The sequence below is a fragment of the Phragmites australis genome, chromosome 18 (genome assembly GCF_958298935.1).
Source record: "Phragmites australis chromosome 18, lpPhrAust1.1, whole genome shotgun sequence".
Taxonomy (NCBI): Eukaryota; Viridiplantae; Streptophyta; class Magnoliopsida; order Poales; family Poaceae; genus Phragmites; species Phragmites australis.
The window spans coordinates 28291577-28310857 of NC_084938.1; the positions used below are offsets into that span (position 1 = coordinate 28291577).

Sequence of the window (19281 nt, forward strand, 5' to 3'; positions counted from 1 at the left end):
CGTTGTGTCGCGCTCCTAACTCATCTCTTCACACAAACACAATTATGAGGCCTACATAGCCAATGATGACTCGGGATACATAAACAATCCAAAAAGCTTATGCTAGATTGTTGTCCTATACTTTACCATATTTTATTATTAACGCTTACTTTGCTTGGTCTTTGTTGTGTGTGACTACAGCCTTGCAGACTCGGAGACGATCTCAATACGACGACCGCCAGCGTAGCTCAATCGGAGGTAGCCCGAGGACGGGCGTAATTAACCGGAGAGCTTCACAAAGCCCCGGGAATCAAGACAAAATAATCGCCAGATCATGAATATAGTCAGATAGTGTGTGCGTGGTGGAGTAAAACTTTGTAATCAAAATATGTACTTTATGAATTCAATATGAATGAATAAAGTTTACAATTTCATTACATTGTCTCATATCTCTCGTATACTTTGTATACCGGCACACCCACAAATATTACATACATAATTTCAAATACAATTCGAACAGCACGTTTCAAATCCGCGAAACAGTCTCCACTTGAAAATTGGAAAGGGCCAGCATCAAGGCTACAATTAGAGCTTGCTATAGTAATCTGAAAGCAGTATCAGCTGTTGAAGTCCAGATGAAAGTAGCATTCTTGCACAAAAGTTGAGTGAAGGGCCACCTAATTGAACCAAAATGGCGCATAAATTTCCTATAATAGCCAGTAAGACCTAAAAAACTGTGCAATTCCTTGACATTGCGAGGTGTTAGCATTGTAGCTATTTTTTGAACCATCAGTCTAAACACTAGCTGCACTTACAATATGACCGAGATATGCGATGCTTTGTTGAGCAAAGGCACACTTGTAGAGCTTAACCCTTCACTGATCAGTCTTTAACGGCTGTAGGACTTATTAAAGATAATCCACATACTGAGCTAGTGATTGCTATATACAAGAATGTCATCGAAGAAGACTAACATACTTTTCAATTCGATCAAACTTTGTCCCGACTGTGGTAGCTTCTTCATGTATTGCATCCATGAGACCTACTAATATATATTCTTGACAAACATGTTATTCTCATTGAGTATGTTGTTATTAATCACCAAAATCACAATCATGACCTAATAGGATTATTTTCGCTACAACAAGCTAGTGGTGAGATCTTGTCTTGGTGGCTCATTGTGCTTCAGACCTTATGTCTTGGCGACTTGGTAGCTCAAGAGCCGTAATTGAAAGAGACTTTGTGACCAGAAGTATATACTTTGTGGAGCTCCAACATGGACTAAGGGTGACATTCATGCTATCGATACCATGAGATAAAGATCTCTTGTACCGAGTTTATCTCTTTACATTATTTATGTTTCCGTATTTACATACTTGTAATTTACAAACAATATTTCTGTATTTACATAGTTGTAATTTACCTTATTAGACTAGTTTGCAATCATCTAGAGCGGTACAGTAGACACACTAGATAAAGTTAGAACACATTTAGATAGAAATTGAGATAGATTTATCTTGTGAAGTTTTTGAAGCAAATTTGTTGTAGATTTCTTAATGTTCTAATTCACCACACTCTTAGAACGTCACCATTCCTCACAGAACAATAGTCACAGTAACAACTCATGTTGATCGCGTCTAAAATGTGGATGAACCATATCATAGAATTCTTGCCAACTCATTGTGCGCACACACCGTTCGACAGATTGCAACCAACGTGCTGCCACCATAGTCAAATGCATGGACGCGACTTTAATTCACATGGATGGGTCTACACCAAATATATCAAAGTAATTTTCACATCTACTTTGCTTGAGTTTCGGATTTTCACCATCAAATTTAGGGAAATTCATTTTAGGTAATTTGTGTCCGATGTAGCATGATCAGGATAATGGGTGACCCAATGAATCGAAAACGCGAGATCCAGAATAACGTTGCTGGTTGGTGAATGGGTTGGTACCTGTGACCGGGAGGTGTGAGAGGGTGGTGACTGACCCAAGCACATTCTCCCGGTGATCGGATTGCTCACGGTGCCCATGAGGGTTGATGGTGGTGTCTCTTGCAGATGGACACTAGACAACCATCTCTGGTGCCATCAAGAGTCCCGTAAACGCCACCGAGCTGCCGACGACAACCCGATCAATGTGCTTACAAAGCACACCTGTCTCGAGTTGTAGAGCCCCCACTGTCGACGCTATCTGCGGCTTCCAAGTGTCGAGGGTGATCAGTGCATCTTAGATCGACTTGAACTTGTCGCCCAAGGTGTGCTTGACCCCATCGATGCACTTTTCGGCCGTATCAAAGCGATCACCAAGGGCGTGTTTGTTTGAAGGCCTCACGTGATCAAGCCAAATTTTAGCTATTTAGTTAGAGGCCAAAATTTCGGCCGGCCAAGTTAAATTTTGGCCGATCAAAACTTTTTTATAGCATAGCTAGGCAAAACTCGCACGGCCAAAACTGCTACCCCAATTTTGATCAATCAAATATTTGCTTGACCACAAACTAAACGGAGGCCAAATTTTAACCAGCCAAAGCGAAACCAAATTTTGGACAGGATCAAAATTTGGCTTGGCCATATGGGGCCTCCAACCAAACACGCACCCAAGACCCTTGAATTCGTCTGAGGAGCTTCAGTTGAGGATGCATAGCGGCTGCTCGTTTCTGGAAACGCGTGAAGTGGTGATGGGAATCCAGAGTACTACTGGAGCAGAGCAGTATTGGCTCCAGAGTGCTGCCGATTTGGAGAGTAGGATCAGGGGAACGCATCTCAACCCCTACCTGTCGCCGTCCTTCCCAAGACGATCCAAGAGCAGCAGCGAGCGAGTGAAGAAAAGGTCCCAGTTTCCCAACAAAGATGCGGGCAAGCGTGCATCGCCTCCATGCTGTGCGGTGTCCCATTCTCTCAAGAGAAGAATGATGATGGCGATAGATGCGGCTGCCCATTTGCATTGCTTGCATGCATGGATGCCCATATCCATTCGTCGAGCACCCTACTCATTGTCTTCTGGAAATCAAGCCAAAGGTGTGAAGGTTGTTCTCTGGAACAAGTACGGAGTAATTGTGTAGCTAGTAGGAGAAAAGGCTTACGGTTCTGGTAGATTGAAGATTTAGGTTCACACGTGTAGCGGTGTAGGAACACACGTCTGCGATATGGATTATGAACTCGGTGAGGCCCGTGAACAGAGAGAAAAGAGATAGTACTAGATAGCAGAGGTAGAGATAGAGACAGCGAAGAGGAGAGGAGGAAGTTGAAACCAACTCGACCGATTGATCGATTCAGATTTCCAACTGGAACCTGACTCTGCTACGATTACGAACTGACCAAAGAGACCAGATTTACCACGTAGAGGCCTGATAGACCGGCCGCCGTACCTGAAGATCTCAACAAACCATGCGTTGAGTTGAAGGGGCAAGAGATTAGTAGTACCCAGAAGCTAGCTCTTATACCATTATTGGAATCTCTTTTTTTAGCTTCCACCAGATTCCATCTCTCTTTCTTTTTTTTCTTTACCCGTCGTCTTCGTCGTCAACGACATCAACCGGTCCATAGTACACACGCAAGCTGGTAGGGAGAATACTTGCAGCACGATACTCCTAGATAGTAGTATATAGCTAGGCACTCTCTTGCGTCTTGAATTCATCCTGTATAGGAGAGAAGAGAGGAAAGCAGGGGGAAGCAGAGCCCGTAGCGTCCCTGTCACGGATAAATCGCGATGGCGCCAAGGCAGTTTCTAGTGCTGCTCGCCGCGGCTGTCTTCTCCGTCGCCGCGCCCTCCAACGCCGCTGGCACGCCGGACGGGTCGGAGGAGTGGGGCTATGTCCAAGTCCGACCCAGTAAGCACCTCTTCTCATCTCATTCTACAACTACTTGAAGTACATACTCTGCTCGTTGTTTTTCTTGATCCGCACTTGCCTGCTTCTTCTTGTTGCTGCCGGCGGTGACCATGTACTTCAGAGGCGCACATGTTCTGGTGGCTCTACCACAGCTCGCAGCGCGTGGACAACGGCACCACGCCATGGCCGACCGTGCTCTGGCTGCAGGGCGGACCGGTGAGCACTTCGACTTCCCTCCAACGATGCAGGCTGCCAATCTTGGTTACACAATTCGATCGATGATGGACGGGGTTGCACTGTAACTGCAGGGCGCGTCGGGCGTCGGGTACGGCAACTTCATGGAGATCGGGCCGCTGGACGGCGACCTCAAGCCCCGCGCCACCACATGGCTTGCCAAGGCCGACCTCCTCTTCGTGGTATCTACTACCAATTCAATCATAATGCAATCACTATTACCGTCATCCAACGGCAGATTGTTGAATGGCAATGGCGACCTGTGCGTTCGTGCAGGACAACCCGGTGGGCACGGGGTTCAGCTTCGTGGAGGGCGGCGACAAGAGCCTGATGGCGCACACCGACGACGAGGCGGCGCACGACCTCACGGCGCTGCTCTGCACCCTGTACCACGACAACGCACGCCTGCGCGGGAGCCCGCTCTACATCGTCGCCGAGTCTTACGGCGGCAAGTTCGCCGTCACTACCGCGCTCGCCGCGCTCAAGGCCATCGACCAAGGAAAACTCCACGCCAACCTCGCCGGTCAGTCCATTACTAGTATTTTATTTTTATTTTATTTTACATCGCCCGTCAAAATAGTATTCTTTTTACATGTACTGTACGTAGCATCTTCATCTACGTATACATGTACGCATGCTGTATAATCTACGTATCAAATGCAGGGGTGGCCCTTGGAGATAGCTGGATCTCACCCTTGGACTTCGTGGTGAGTACATGCATCAGTAGACTGTCGTCTTCCTGCTCCTCCTCCTCCGTTTGTGTACTGTTGATATGGTTGTGGAAATAATTCTGCTGTGTCTGTAGACAGTTATTACCAGCAGTACTACTCATCAATGCGTGATTAGTGACAGCTTTTCACTAATCAGTGACCGATGCATGCATGCAGTTGTCGTGGGGGCCATTGCTGTACCAAGTGTCCCGGATCGACGAGAACGGCCTGCAACAATGCAACAGGTAATGTAATTGTAATCGATCAGATTACTAGCATAGCATGATTAGTAGTACAACATTTTGTTTGTTTCTGACCGACGTGCCGATTGATGAGCAACTGGACGTAACGCAGTGTGGCGACGAAGATCAAGGAGCAGCTGCAGAAGCAGCAGTACACGGACGCCGAGGCGTCGTGGTCCGACCTCGAGGGCGTCGTCCTCGCCAACTCCAACTCCGTCGTACGCACCTCTTCTTCCTTCCTTCCTCCCTGCTGCTGCTTCTTGCTGTTAACCATGCATGCGCGTGGTGATTCGATTGGTTGTTGGCGGCTGCAGAACTTCTACAACTTGCTCAAGGACGACGCGCCGGGGGACGCCACCACCACCATCACGACGCAGCGCGAGAGGTCGCTGGCATCGTTCAGGAAGAAGAACGGTTACTCCGGCTACCTGAGCTCCAAGGCGGCTTCAGCTTCAGCGAGAGAGGGCGGCTTCGACGGCCTCATGAACACCGTCATCAAGGACAAGCTCGGAATCATCCCCAAGAATCTCACGTAAGCAAGCTTCAGTTGAGATTGCCAAGACTTGGACGATTAAATCATTGCTGACAGCGGAAGAATGCCTATTAATTTTGTTCTCATCTTGGCAATCTGTTGCACTGTATTTTCTGCGCTGCATCAGGTGGGGAGAACAGTCAGGCGATGTTTTTGAAGCTCTCGCAGGAGACTTCATGAAGCCCAGGATACACGAGGTAATCAACTCTGCTTGCTGACACTACAACTGAAGAAATTACTACTCAACCTTGTGCTGAACTTGATTCATACCCATGCAGGTTGATCAACTCCTGAACCTTGGTCTCAATGTTACCATCTACAACGGACAGGTACTCCACAAAAGCTGACTGAACATTCTTTGTCGTGAAGGGAACCATATGATTGGCACAAGCACAGCTAGCTCTGTCTGTCTGATCATGCAATTGCTCACTCCCTCTGCATGTCTGAACAATTGCTAGTACCAGTGCCCGTACTCGATGTCTGCATGTTTTTGGACAGATAGACAAGCTAGGTAGCTACCACCCACTTGCAACCAAAGACCCAAGATTACACATCTGACAGCAGAATGCCACACTGCTCTGCTTATCCAATTTGCCTGCTTCACTGTCAGCACTCGCATGCGAATCTTTCCTTTTTCTTTGTCCGTCCTAGTGTCTCGTACTGGACTAGTATCTGCCAAATCGAGTGGCACGTGTTGTGTGATCTGAAGAGGAATATTGCACATGAGGAACAAGCACGTGTACCTTGCCTTGGCTACGTAGTGGTATACTCCTGACTCCTGAGTAGTGACAGGAGGAGATTTTCAGTAGTCTAGTTGGGTACAGTGTACATGCTGCATTGCACGGCTGGACAACCATATGGCAGTCCGTGACCTAAAGTATGGTATCATTCATCAGCCTCATCTCTAGCCGATGTCATATCCTTAGGCTCATCACGGGCATCTGGAAAGCTAGCTTCATATTTGTCTCCATGCAACTTCATTTTAGTTTTCTTGCTGGGTAAACAAAGCCTGAATTTATTCATTGTACAAGACACGAGTCGGAACAAAACCTGAGTCCTGACATGTGACTGTCCTCAGTTATGAACTTTGCTCTGCATGTGTAGCTGATCACTATACCAAATGCCATTTCATAAACTCTGCAAACAACTTGTACAAGGTCCAGATGAAATCATGTGTGATTAAGTAAACATTGTCTCTTGCAGCTTGACCTGATCTGCGCGACCAAAGGCACAATGGATTGGGTTCAGAAACTCGAGTAAGTCTGTCTCGCATGCAGTTTGTCCAGGACTCTGCAGGATCATTCTGTAGGTTAAAGAGGACACTGATCTTGTTGCTGTTTCTGTCAGGTGGGATGGCCTGAAGAAGTTCACGAGCTCACCCAGAACGCCCATATACTGCAGCAAGGAAGGGAAAACCGGCACCCAGGCCTTCGTCAAGTCCTACAAGAACCTCAAATTCTACTGGATTCTCGGAGCAGGGCACATGGTAAAAATACTAACCTAGCACCGTTCCATTTACAAAACCGGATTAACATGTCACTGTTGCAAATTGCTGTGATGAAGCTGTACGTGTATTGAGTTGGGAAGGTGACGCATCATCCACCCTGGTTTTTTTTAGAAAATGGAAAGCACTCTTGCATCGTGTGATGCATACCGTCTTGTTCATTATTACATCATCCACACTAGTATAGACGTAGCTGTTAGGATTTGTCCAGCAGTAGCAAAGTAGCCATCAGGGAAAGAGTTTGGCCAGGTCCCATTCTGCATGAGCTGGAAAGAGTATGCATTCATGTCGTTGGTGAGATAGTTTTTTCACCAATGCTCTTCATTTTGGCCATTGATCTATTGCAAAAATTCGACCTGGCAGCAGCTCGAGGTTTGCTAAAACCAATTCGCTAGACTGCGTATCTCACTTTATGCCGATGATGCTGCTATCTTCATCGCACCAATAAAGGAGGATGCATGACTGTTAAAAGCATTTTGCAGACTTTTGGAAAGGCGTCGAAACTTTTAACAAATCTAGAAAAAAAACGAGATTTACCCTACTAGTTGCAATGGCCTAAACATGAAGGAAATCTTAGATGTTTTTCCAGCACAACTCAAGAATTTCCCTTGCAAATATTTGGGCCTGCCTTTATCCACCAAGCGACTATGGAAAATTGACATACAACCTCTAATTGACAAGATGGCTGGAAAACTTCCGGGATGGAAAGGGAAACTTCTCATGAAAGAAGGTTGTCTGACTCTACTGATTCTATTCTTTCTTCGTAGCCTAACTATCATCTCTCGGTCTTCCAACTAAATAAGTGAGCCATAAAAAGCATGGATCGAATTAGGCATGCCTTTCTATGGAAAGAAGCTAACCAAGTGAAAGGAGACCACTGTTTAGTCAGCTGGAAGAAAGTTTGCTTGCCAAAGAAATTGGGAGGACTTGGCTTAAGAAACTTAGTGGTCTTTGGGAGAGCCCTCCGGTTGCGATGGTTGTGGTATGAATGGCAGACTCCGGAAAAGTCATGGCTTGGGGCTGTTTTACCTTGTGATGACACTGATCGTCGCTTGTTTACGACTTTGACAGATATCACAATAGGTAATGGTCAAAAGGCAAAATTCTGGGACTCAAATTGGCTGCACGGTCAAGCCCCAAAGGACATGGCACCAAACCTCTTTCTCATCGCCACAAGAAAGCACCGGAGTGTAGCACATGAACTACAAAATGGAAATTGGATTGGCTCTATAAGAAACATCACTACCTCCAGACAACTAAATGAGTTCATCGTTCTATGGGTGAAAATCCATGATGTGGTCCTGCAGCCGAATGCGCCAGACAATATCATTTGGAAGTGGACACCAGACAACATCTACAACACGAGATCAATCTACTTGGTCCAATTCCATGGCTCCTTCTGCCGATTCAATGCCAGTCTGATTTGGAAGGCAAAGGTTCAAAACAAATGCAAATTCTTTACTTTGTTATTTGTGCAGCACAAGCTCAACACTTTGAATAACCTGGCGAGAAAGAATTGGCCACACAATAACCTGTGCCTTCTATGTGATCAGGCATAAGAATCTACACTACATCTTGGTTTGCAGTGCGTGTTTTCAAGAGAGGTTTGGGAGTATGTGGTACGCTGGTCACGAAAATAGGAGTTAGCCGAATGCTGTTGCAGAACTATGATACTGTCAAGGATTGGTGGGAGGAAACAATGGCATCAATCGCTAAATATGATAATTTTTTTTTGGCAAACTCTGTGTTTATATATACCTGCTGTAACATTTAGAAGGAGAGTAACCAATGAATTTTTCAAAACAAAAGCCTACAACCTATCTAGATCTCGCATTGGGCAAAGGAAGAGGTCACGGTGAAGATAGGAATGATCATGATGTTTGGTTGATTAGCCTAGTGTTGCCGCTCGGTTTTTCGTGCTTGGTGTCGGCTCGTCTTTTGTAATTGTTTAGCTACTTCATTCTTCTTGTTGTTGATGTTTCTAGTCTTTTGTAATTGTTTAGCTACTTCATTCTTCTTGTTGTTGATGTTTCTAGTGTGCCTTTTGACGGTGAACCTTGTTGTCTTTCTCTTTTCCTTCCTTCTTTAATGAATAGCATAGCTCCTGCCCTCCTTTCAAAAAAATAGTTTTTTTCATGAATCAACACCACCACATGCACAAGAAATGGAAATGCTTGTCTCCCTCGTGAGAGAGACAACAGGGCAGGCAGGCACACATGCATAAACAGTGATAGATAGATAACTAGGACAGGCAGGTGAACTGATGCAGTGGCTTCCTCAATGTGTTATGGGATGTGCATGCATGTAAAAAAAAAATGTTTGTGGATGCTAAAATCTAATGCTCACCTTTTCTTTTGCTGACAACAGGTACCAATAGACAACCCTTGCCCTGCACTGAAGATGCTGGCTGACATTACACAATCTCCTGCCCAGTAGCAGATGATGGCACTACAGTCTACGGGCTGACACCAATTGAAGATTCTTTTCTCTTTAGTTTTATATACATTCAGTTTTCTTTTCACACAGAAAAATTGGTGATGATAGCATTTATGAGACAAGAAAGATATAGAGAGAGATGAATACACAGATATATAGAGAGAGAGCTGTTTGACTAAATTTTATTGCACCGCTGCAGCTTGCAGCTGTATTTCCGGTGACAGCGTACAATCAAAAATCAAAATTTATTGCCTGACAGTGGGGTCTCCTCAGTCATGACTCGTGAGCTGAGCTGACCTGCATCCTACTTACTATAGTCTCTGTATGAGTATACACCCTTTCTCTTCCGTTTCTTACTGTGCATTGCGGCCGTCAAAATTGGCTTTGGCCCATAACAGAAAATTGAGCCCTCCATAATGGTATACGAACAATCCGAACCATATCTACTTCATCTCATAGCAAAGCACAATAATTTCAGTATTCAGTATTCAGTTCTATTGCAGAAAATAAGCTTGGGTTGTGCCTGAGACATACATCGATTCTCACACCTGAAAACTTGTTTGGGCAATCCGACCCACCCCGGACTGTCCAAATATCGTATGGGCCGAGGTCCGACACTAGTTTTCCATGGCAGCAAAGGAAGGAAGGACGAACGATTCCGGTGGGCTTTCGTAAGGTCACCCGGCAATTGCTCTCCTCCACAACCACAAATGAGGCGCCCTTTCACCATTGCTCCTCTCACGCCATATAGATAGAGCACTTACGACGAGACAAGACGTACCTCACGCACTGACCGAGAGCTAGACGTAGCTGCTACCTCAGAGCGTCGTCGATCGAACGTGGTAGCTAGCTAGCTGCAGAGAGATCAGGCCAGGCCGCCAGTCGATCGATCTCCATGGCGGAGTCGGCGGACACGGAGCGGATCTTCAAGCGGTTCGACACCAACGGCGACGGCAAGATCTCGCTGTCCGAGCTCACCGACGCGCTGCGGACGCTGGGCTCCACCTCCGCCGACGAGGTGCAGCGCATGATGGCCGAGATCGACACCGACGGCGACGGCTTCATCGATTTCAACGAGTTCATCTCCTTCTGCAACGCCAACCCGGGACTCATGAAGGACGTCGCAAAGGTCTTCTGATCGATCCATTTCATCACCCACAGGCCTGAACATATTCGACCACCTTCTTCGATTCATTTCAGCTGCATGCCCGCCCGGTCCTGTCCTTTACAAATCAATCTACCTTGATTACTACGTACCTACTAGTCTGTTTGTCGAATTCGATCGGCGTTTCATTTTCTTTTCCTTCTCCTGCAGATATTATATGTATTTGTCGCTTTGACTAAGATCTAATCAAACTTTTAAAACTTAACCTTCAACTGCTTTGAAATATTTAATTTGAAAATATAAAAATTATGTGTGTAGATTTATTTTTAAAATACTTTTATAATATTATACTTTTATTAGATATTATAACTACATTCTAATAAAAATAGTCAAAATTGCATATCAAAGACTGTAAAAAATAAAAAATATCATGTATTTTTTATCGGAAAGAGTATATCCAATTAATATGTATGTACTATTTTTTGTTCTTGTCCACGGATATGTAACTTGTTCCACTGCTGTCTAAGCTGTTAACTTTATATGTAACTGATTGGAGAAATCATTGATCTGCATGTTAATTTTTTTGTATGGTACCGGTTAACGAAGTTGTATCATTTGCTTTTTCAGATAACTCTTTTCGAAAAAGTCTTCGAGGGAATTACCGTTTCTTTACACTGTTGCAGAAAGAATTTTAATTGTTTTTTGTTGGTCGCACGATGGGCTGCTGAAATTGAGCCCGTTGTGAACAACGATGGACGATGATCATTGATCTAGCCCAAATATATAGGAAGAAGGACCAAGTCCATTTCACCCCCGAACTTGTCACCGAGTGTGATTTCTCCCAGTCAACTCTATAATCAGAAATCATATGCCTCTCAACTCGAAAAACTGGACAAATTGCCCCCTGGACCATTGCAGACTGGTTTTTATCTTATGTGGCAGCGGTTTTGACAAGGTGGTGTCCATGTCATCATCCCTCCTTCCTACATGATGGGCCCACATGTCAGCGCCTCATGTGTCATCTTCTTCCTCCCAATTCCCCTTACTCTCCCTCTTCCTTCTTCTGCTGGTCGCCATGCTGACACCAAAGCATCACGCACCATCGCTGTCATCCGCCATCGAACTCTCCTAGGCCATCCGCCACCGCTCTGACTCATCTAGTTTCTCTCTCCCATCCAATTTTTCTAGCAACGGATCCCCTTTCCTACGGCCTTCATTGGAGGCCTTTTAATGGGGGTACAAGCCTGGGGTTGAATCTCGGACCGGCAAAGACGCACCCTTACGCCTTACTAGTGAGCCCACGCTCGCTTGCCTCTCCCCTCCAGTTATCATGGGTGCTACCGTGAGGCTCCTCCAGATCCACCGCCCTCCTCTCCACCTAGGCCCCGCAGCCATGTCCCTTAGCCTGGTGGCAGCTGAGCTCATCGTGCACATGCGGAGAAGCATACATTGGAGCCGAGGAAGGTGACGAATCATGGCTACAGCTACCCTAGGCCAGTGGGCTCTAAGCCGATGGGGTGCATGTGGGGGGGGGGGGAGTGCCCCTCCGTGACGCGCACGACACATGTCGCTTGGCTACACGGACCATGCATGGCAGGGGTGCTCAGTAGTGCATATGGGCGGTGGCCCCCACACTAATGGTGTTGGTAGAGAGATTAGAGGAGGAGCAGAGGAAGGTGGAGAGATGGGATGACTTGGAGGCGAGGATTGGATAGAGACGGCTATCGTGGGAGGGAAGGAGGCGGGAGAGAGATGGTTGCTGTGGGAAAGCTACGACGAACAAAGGGGAGTGGTGAGAATTGTGCCGCACATGACATGGAGAAAAAAAGAGGGAGAAGAAAAGTTGTTAGAGGGGAGGTGGATTCCGACATATGGGACCCAGTGCCATATGTGAGCCACATTAGCAAAACCTATTTTGAAATTGTGGAGAGGGGTATTTGTTCGGTTTTAAGAGTTGAGAGGTGTATGATTCTTAGTTTTCGAGTTGAGGGAAAAAAATCAGACTCGACGACAAGTTTAGGGAGTGAATTGGACTTGTTCCCCTCGGTTTGCCTGCGTGATGACCGTTTTTCATTGGGGAACACCTATGGGCCTACCTTGTGGAGCCCATGTTGTCCAATAGATGAGTATGCGGTCCGCTAGAGACGGAAAACGATGTCCACATAGCAACAAAATTGAAGTCCTGTTTGGATGCTAAGTTTCTTTTTGTAGTTTAGGAAAAATATTATAGTTTTACAAAATACTTTGGTTTTAAAAAATCTAGAAGTGTTTGGATGTAACAGATCTTGTAGTTTTGAAAACTATAGTATTACCAAAGTATGGTCTTTTAGAGTTTGGAAACTCCACCCAGGGTCTCTTTTTTCTAAATTTTGGTATTGTGTGGTTCTGATTTCTAAAACTGCAGTTTATCAATACCAAGATTTTCGAAAACTTGGGGATCTAAACATGCCCTAACTTGTTCCTCTCTCTCTAAAAAAAAGGAAATTAATTTGTTACTGGGAATCCCGCAGGCGATTTTCACATAGCAAAATCCTTAGAAAAAGAATGTGCTACTGCCCTAAAACTGAAATTAAGACAATCAGTCCGATACCGTCGGTTTCTCGATCATATATATGTAGCAAACTCGAGCGAGCTTGATGATCGATGTGGTACAGTAAATATAATTCAGCAAAATTTACAAATGCATACAGCTCAATGAAATGATGTGAAGGATGGAAAACCAACGGAATGCAATGCTGGGGTATATAGTACGTGTTTGGTGGTGCGTGCATGTGTCTCCCACCCGGGAATCATCATCATTCCAGCCTTTGAATCATGCATCCCCGGCCGGTTGATTCGATTCGATTCAAATATCCCTGCGTGCACACAGCGCTGCAAAGAATCAGTAACGCAAAGCAAGCATGCATGCGCTTCCATCGCGCGGCGCCATCATTCCGTTCCCTGCGCCTTTTACATCTCTCTTTGGGGAACTGAAGGACCGACGAGCTCAGGAATCTCCTCCAAAGCTTTGTTATCTTCTACTTGTTGAGCGATCGAGCTACCGCTTGTCTGCAACCACATGGACCGTTCTTCTTCGCTTTCTGAACCTTGAACACAACGACGCATGCCTTTTTTTTTTCATGGACACGGACTTACGGAGTAGCTTGCAGCTAGCAGCATATATATGTACTGTTCGACATGCAGTTTGTGCATATATTTATGCTGAGCTGAGTGCTCCTGCTTTTCACCTTTCGATCCACCAGATTACAGAATGAAACGAACACTTGGCATTTTTCAGAAAATAAAAAAACTCACGTCACATGCGTACATTTGATTTGCTCATCATCCATCAAGAAGTTAGTTTTTTGGTTCATTAATTATATGTCCACTGAAAACTGCTTGTTTGCACCCGATATATGCAAGGGAATTAATTAAGCTCATTATCAGCTATAGCAAAGAGTGGAGCAGTAGCCGTAGATTAATTACTATCAAACTAGCTAGCACTGTTCCTTTTCTTTAGTCTACCGCGGTCCCATCCCAGCTGAGATCCAGATGCGATCTCGTAGCTAGTTATTCCAAGTCTGAATGTTAACCTCAACCACATGACATGGGATTGATTGCACGCACGGCAGCGCAACATACACTATGCCATTGCTTGCTACCTTTTGAAAAAGAAGTGCAGTTGTACCAGAATATTCCCTGGACTTGCTGGCTCCTTATGTTTGAAGTGAAGTTCCCTGCTGGTTCTCCTTTGACAGACAACTCCCGACTATCTATCTATCTATCTAGGTCATGATTCTCGACAACATTGTCCGTGAGGGATGATTCGTCATAGTTAGCATCATGCATACCACTTATGTACACATCAACTGGTCGAGATGTTACACGACAAACAACATCCCCAAATATCAACAGAAATTAAATTGGCTCTGAACTTTTGTCACCCGGGATATATTGGCCGGTTCTGCGATCTCACGCATATATGAAGTGCCCAGTACGTCTTCAGTAATTAAGGAATTCAATCTGGGCAGCTAGAAAAGGAGAGGGGCGAAGCCTAACTCCAATGCCCGGGGATATTCTTCATGCTTCCTAGAGTTCAGGCACCACGATAGGTGTGAATATGTGTCAACGTGCGACGGCTGCTGTGGCTAGGGCTAAGGGGTTTTGGGGTCAGAGAGTTCTACAAGGATGTCTATGCTGCCAGGCTTAGGAAGATGGGGCAGTGCCGGGGCGGGAAGCTCAAATGGAGTGGTTAGCGTGGGGTGGGGGGTTCGGAGTGGATCCGTGGCAGGGACGCTGTCAGAGACAGAGGAGACAGGCAGTAGGAAGGGCATCACGGCTATCTACGTGCAGTGGAGAAGATGAACATGAGTAGGTGGGTCAGTGGGTGGGAGGTAGAAGAGAAGAGGAATTTCGTTGAATTTAGATCTAACAGGTGAGCTTCGTCACCTGAAAGGAAAGGCATTTTCAGATGCATGAAATTAGCATCTCCCTTAGTTCTTACTCACCATCTTTATTATTACCTAGATAGTGCATACTACTACTATTTAAGCTTAGAGGTAAATGTACTTGTGGTTCTCGAACTTTGTTGATATGTCATTTAAGTTTACAAACTCTAAAAATGTATTTCTAGATCATTAATATTGTCAAACCGTGTCAATTATGTTCATACTGGCTTAGAGGGGTTTTTGACGCTAACGTGGCATGTCATGTGATACCTGCATGGCAAAGACGGCTGACGTGGCATGTCACGTAGTGCCTGCTTGACAATGGTGGTTTAGAAAAAATAAAGAAATATCAAGAAAATTAAGAAAAATAGAAAAAACAGAAAAATAGGAAAAAGCAAGACAAAATCAGATTTTTTTTAAAAAATCAGAAAAACTAGATTTTTTTTAGAAAACTCAGGAAAATCAAGAGGAAAATCAGATTTAAAAAATAAAATATAATAGAAATAATCAGGACATATGAATATGTCACAAGACCACACGCAAAACGTCCTATTCTATAACACAGTTTACTTTTAGGAAAGAATTAGAATAGGAAGTACCAATGAGTGAGTCTATTGCTAACATGTACTATAACGTAATATGTCACTAGACCATATGCAAAATGTCCTACATGCTAACAGGTAATCTATTGCTAGAATAGGGAGCAGGAGTGGTGCGGCTAGGGGTGAGAGGGCGGCAGGAGCGGGAGCAGGAGCAAGAGAGTCGGTGCATGATTGTGTCAAGCTATTTTCGATAGATAGATAAATTACTGACGTAGCCCTGAATAGCATGATGGGTAATTTTAACAAAATTATCATAACTATCAAAATATCCCAAAAAATTCAATTTCTTTTTATGATTTTCTATTTTTTTTCTAATTATTTTTAAATCCTCTATTTTTTTATTTTTTTAATAAAATCTGATTGATTTTCTTGATTTTCCTGATTTTTCCTATTTTCTGATTTTATTATTATTTTTTTCCTATTTTGTTTTTTATTTTTCTAATATTTTAGTTTTTCTTAGTTTCCTTGATTTTTTCTAATTTTTTTATACCATCTTTGCCCACGTGCCATACCACGTCAGCCGCCTTTGCCACACAGGCACCACGTGGTATGCCACGTTAGCATTAAAACCCCTCTGAGTTAGTATGGACTTGATTGACGCGGTTTGACAATATTAATAATCTAAAAATGTATTTTCAGAGTTTGTGGACCTAAATGACACATCATACACGTTCGAGGATCGCCAATACATTTACCTCTTAAGCTTATATACACCTAACTAGCAGAGTAACCCACACAATTATTTGACTAGTATCAATCAACTATGTATGTACCATTGTACTATTCTATTTTTATCACAAACTTATGCTTTACTTATCATCACTCTTCATTCTGCGACTATTGTGTCTCCTCCTTGATACATAATTTGAACCTAGACCTACCATAATGTTTTTATCTTATGGGGCACTATCATCACCTATTTGCTCTATTTCATATATATTGTGTCCCATTTTTATTCTCATTTATTCTCATTTTTATTTGCTATTCTAATTAAGTAGCTATCGTTTGAGTTGGGAGGTCATGCTCCATCATCAAGGTCGTCTCACGCTTCAACACCACTATATTTTGTGACATCTTTAGCATCAACGTCCTCCTGCCTAACACCGCACCCATTCCCTTCTGTTGCTGTAGAGTGGGAACGGCGTCGACCAGTTACACCGCCAGCTTATCTACGTTGTCTAGGAGGAGGAAAGAAAATGTTACATTTTTCATGTGAGAGGACGCTTATTTATTTCTACAATATGAATAGATCAGTCATCCTCTTATACCTCTTGTATGGGGTCTTATATCTTCTTTTTTCTACTACATTTTACACTAAAAAAGATTATTTGAATTGCAACTTGATCTCTTAAATGCATGCAGGATGCAACAAGATTATGCATTAATTAAATTTGCTATCTTTTGCCTGGCTACATTTTTTTAATAATGATATAGGTGGGTAATAGAGAAGTAGATACATGAATATTTTGGTTATTTTTTTAATGATAGTGATGGGTAATTTATATGCTGTATAAGGACACTTTGCTTTCATTTTTCTCTAATTAATGTGGTAATTTCTAGATCTTTAAGTCTTTTGTTGGCCAATTACATAGATAATTGATAATGCAGCTAGATATTACGGCAAACCGAGGCATATGATCGATGCATGATGCTTGATTTGCCGTTCCAGTCAACTGGATGAATGATGAAAAGGAGGTCACAACCTGATACTGCGAGTTCCATGCATGCTTGACTAGATCAGTGGCGAACGCAACTTGGAGGGCGCGCGGCGCGAGTTTTTGGTACACGCATGACTATCATCCGAGAAGTAATAATCGTACGTATACATGCATACAGCATGTCAGTTTTCTGTCATGTCGCTGGTCGATGTCGATTTAGATGAGAGTGCATGCACGAGTGCGCATGTAGATAGAGACTTGAAGTCTATCCGGGTTCCGGTAAATACCATGAGAGTACATGCACGACAGCACAAGTGTGCAGAGTGTTGGACCCAAAATTTACATGTCTGGTGCAGTCAAATAATACTACTAGCAATGTAGCAAAAAATAAATAAAAAAGCGATATATATGGAGTACTCCTAGATATGCCGGTATACAGTGCATATCTATCTATATTCCGAGTTGATCAAAGATTCTTTTTTGTTTTTTCTTTTAAAATATGTTTAATATTATATTAATTATCTTTCATATCTTGACGTCCAATATTTATCTTTTATATATTCTAAAAATATATTTAATATCTTATTATTTGTATTTTATACCTAAACGTTCAATATTTATCTCCCACATATTACTATATCATGAGTTAATTTCACGTGTGCAATTGCTAGTATAGTCAGTAGTCCAGTGGCCATGCATGATATATGTGCCAAGAAAATTGCCACCATACCATACTCTCCTACTTTACCAAAATATCACTAAACTGTCTCAATGACATATGAGACCTGACCCCACATATCATAGACACATCAATGGTATTTTGGCAAGATGCAAATCTTCATAATGGTACGAGGGTAATTTCTCCTGTCGGGTCAGGTCTTCGTGGGTTTCAGATCCGATGGGGGCGCTTTCAGGTCTAAAAATCTCCCTGCGGGGCTATCAGGTCAGGCCCTAAATAGGATCGGGTTCGGGGTTAAGACTTATTTTGCACATACGGGTGCCCCACAGGCCCGAAATCCCCACAACCCATTCACATATTTCCTCATCACTACCTGGCACCTCCCTAGGCCCCAGCCCATCCCGGCCTCCTCTTTACCCTCGCTATCTCGCATGGCTGCACCACACCCCCACCCCTAGTACCCCACGTCCCCACCCCACCTCGGATCCAAATCCGCCACTGTGGCTGCTCCAGTCTCCTCGTATCCAAATCCGCCACTATGGCTACTCCAGTCTCCTCGGCGTGACGGCGCGGCGACCAACTGCTCCGAGTTTTGCCTCCTCACCACCGTCGTGGGGGCCCACTTCTCCCCCACTGTCTCTCGTCTCGCCGCCCGCCTCCGTAGCTCCGCCTCTCACCCTCTGTGGCCACTGTCACGCTCCTCATGCTCAGCAATAGCACGCCCGATGCGTTCACGTCCGCCACCGCACCCGACGTCATGCTTAGGGAAGGTCACCGACGCTTGGCAACGGCGTGCCTGACGAGTTCACATTCACCGCCACACCCACCGTCGCGCTCTCATGGAAGAGCAGCATGACGAGGTCGGAGACGCGACGGTTGCGAGGACAGGAGAAACGGGCGGACTTCAACTCTAATTTCCCTTGCGCGGTCCGAGCAAGAGAGGCTGTCACGTGGATGGAGCCCGTGGTCTCGATGTCCGCTCATTCGCTGCCGTAGCCATGATAGGCAGGGTCGACGTTGGCAAGACAGGAGCGGCGGCGGTAGACTGAGGAGCTGGTGGTGAAACAGTGAGGGTTCCGCAGGGGGAGAGGCGATCAATGAGAGTAGGTGGCGGCACCGCAACGGTGAGATACGCATGCACCAGTTTCGGAGTCTGGACGGAGAAAGGAGAAGGATGGACTAGCAAAACCCAGCGGGACAGAGCAGTTGCCACCCCTAGCGATGATGCTAGCTGCCAAAGGGAAGCAGAGGAAACCATAACCATGCACAACACAATGAATAGCTGCACCCTAACGTGCGTGATGACATCCATGTAGGCAATTATATAGCTTTGTACTCCA

General features: G+C 44.7%; 2 protein-coding genes across 3 annotated transcripts; both read left to right on the top strand.

The window, feature by feature from the left end:
• The first annotated feature begins 3127 nt into the window (after positions 1-3127).
• On the top strand, positions 3128-9728 carry LOC133899002 (serine carboxypeptidase-like 51). Of its 2 annotated transcripts, none has more exons than XM_062339867.1 (13): positions 3128-3812; positions 3934-4028; positions 4121-4228; positions 4323-4569; positions 4710-4753; positions 4934-5001; positions 5111-5216; positions 5313-5530; positions 5658-5727; positions 5809-5859; positions 6734-6786; positions 6878-7016; positions 8106-8759. In XM_062339867.1, the coding sequence occupies exons 1-13, from the start codon at positions 3692-3694 to the stop codon at positions 8115-8117; spliced, it is 1332 nt and encodes a 443-aa protein (XP_062195851.1). In that variant the 5' UTR covers positions 3128-3691; the 3' UTR covers positions 8118-8759. The 2 variants fall into 2 exon arrangements, with proteins under 2 accessions (XP_062195851.1, XP_062195850.1); XM_062339866.1 differs by lacking the exon at positions 8106-8759 and adding an exon at positions 9402-9728 and having other exon boundaries at positions 3132-3812.
• A 497-nt stretch (positions 9729-10225) lies between these two features.
• On the top strand, positions 10226-10835 carry LOC133899429 (polcalcin Phl p 7-like). Its single transcript, XM_062340414.1, has one exon. The coding sequence runs from the start codon at positions 10366-10368 to the stop codon at positions 10606-10608; it is 243 nt and encodes an 80-aa protein (XP_062196398.1). The 5' UTR covers positions 10226-10365; the 3' UTR covers positions 10609-10835.
• Positions 10836-19281: the final 8446 nt, after the last annotated feature.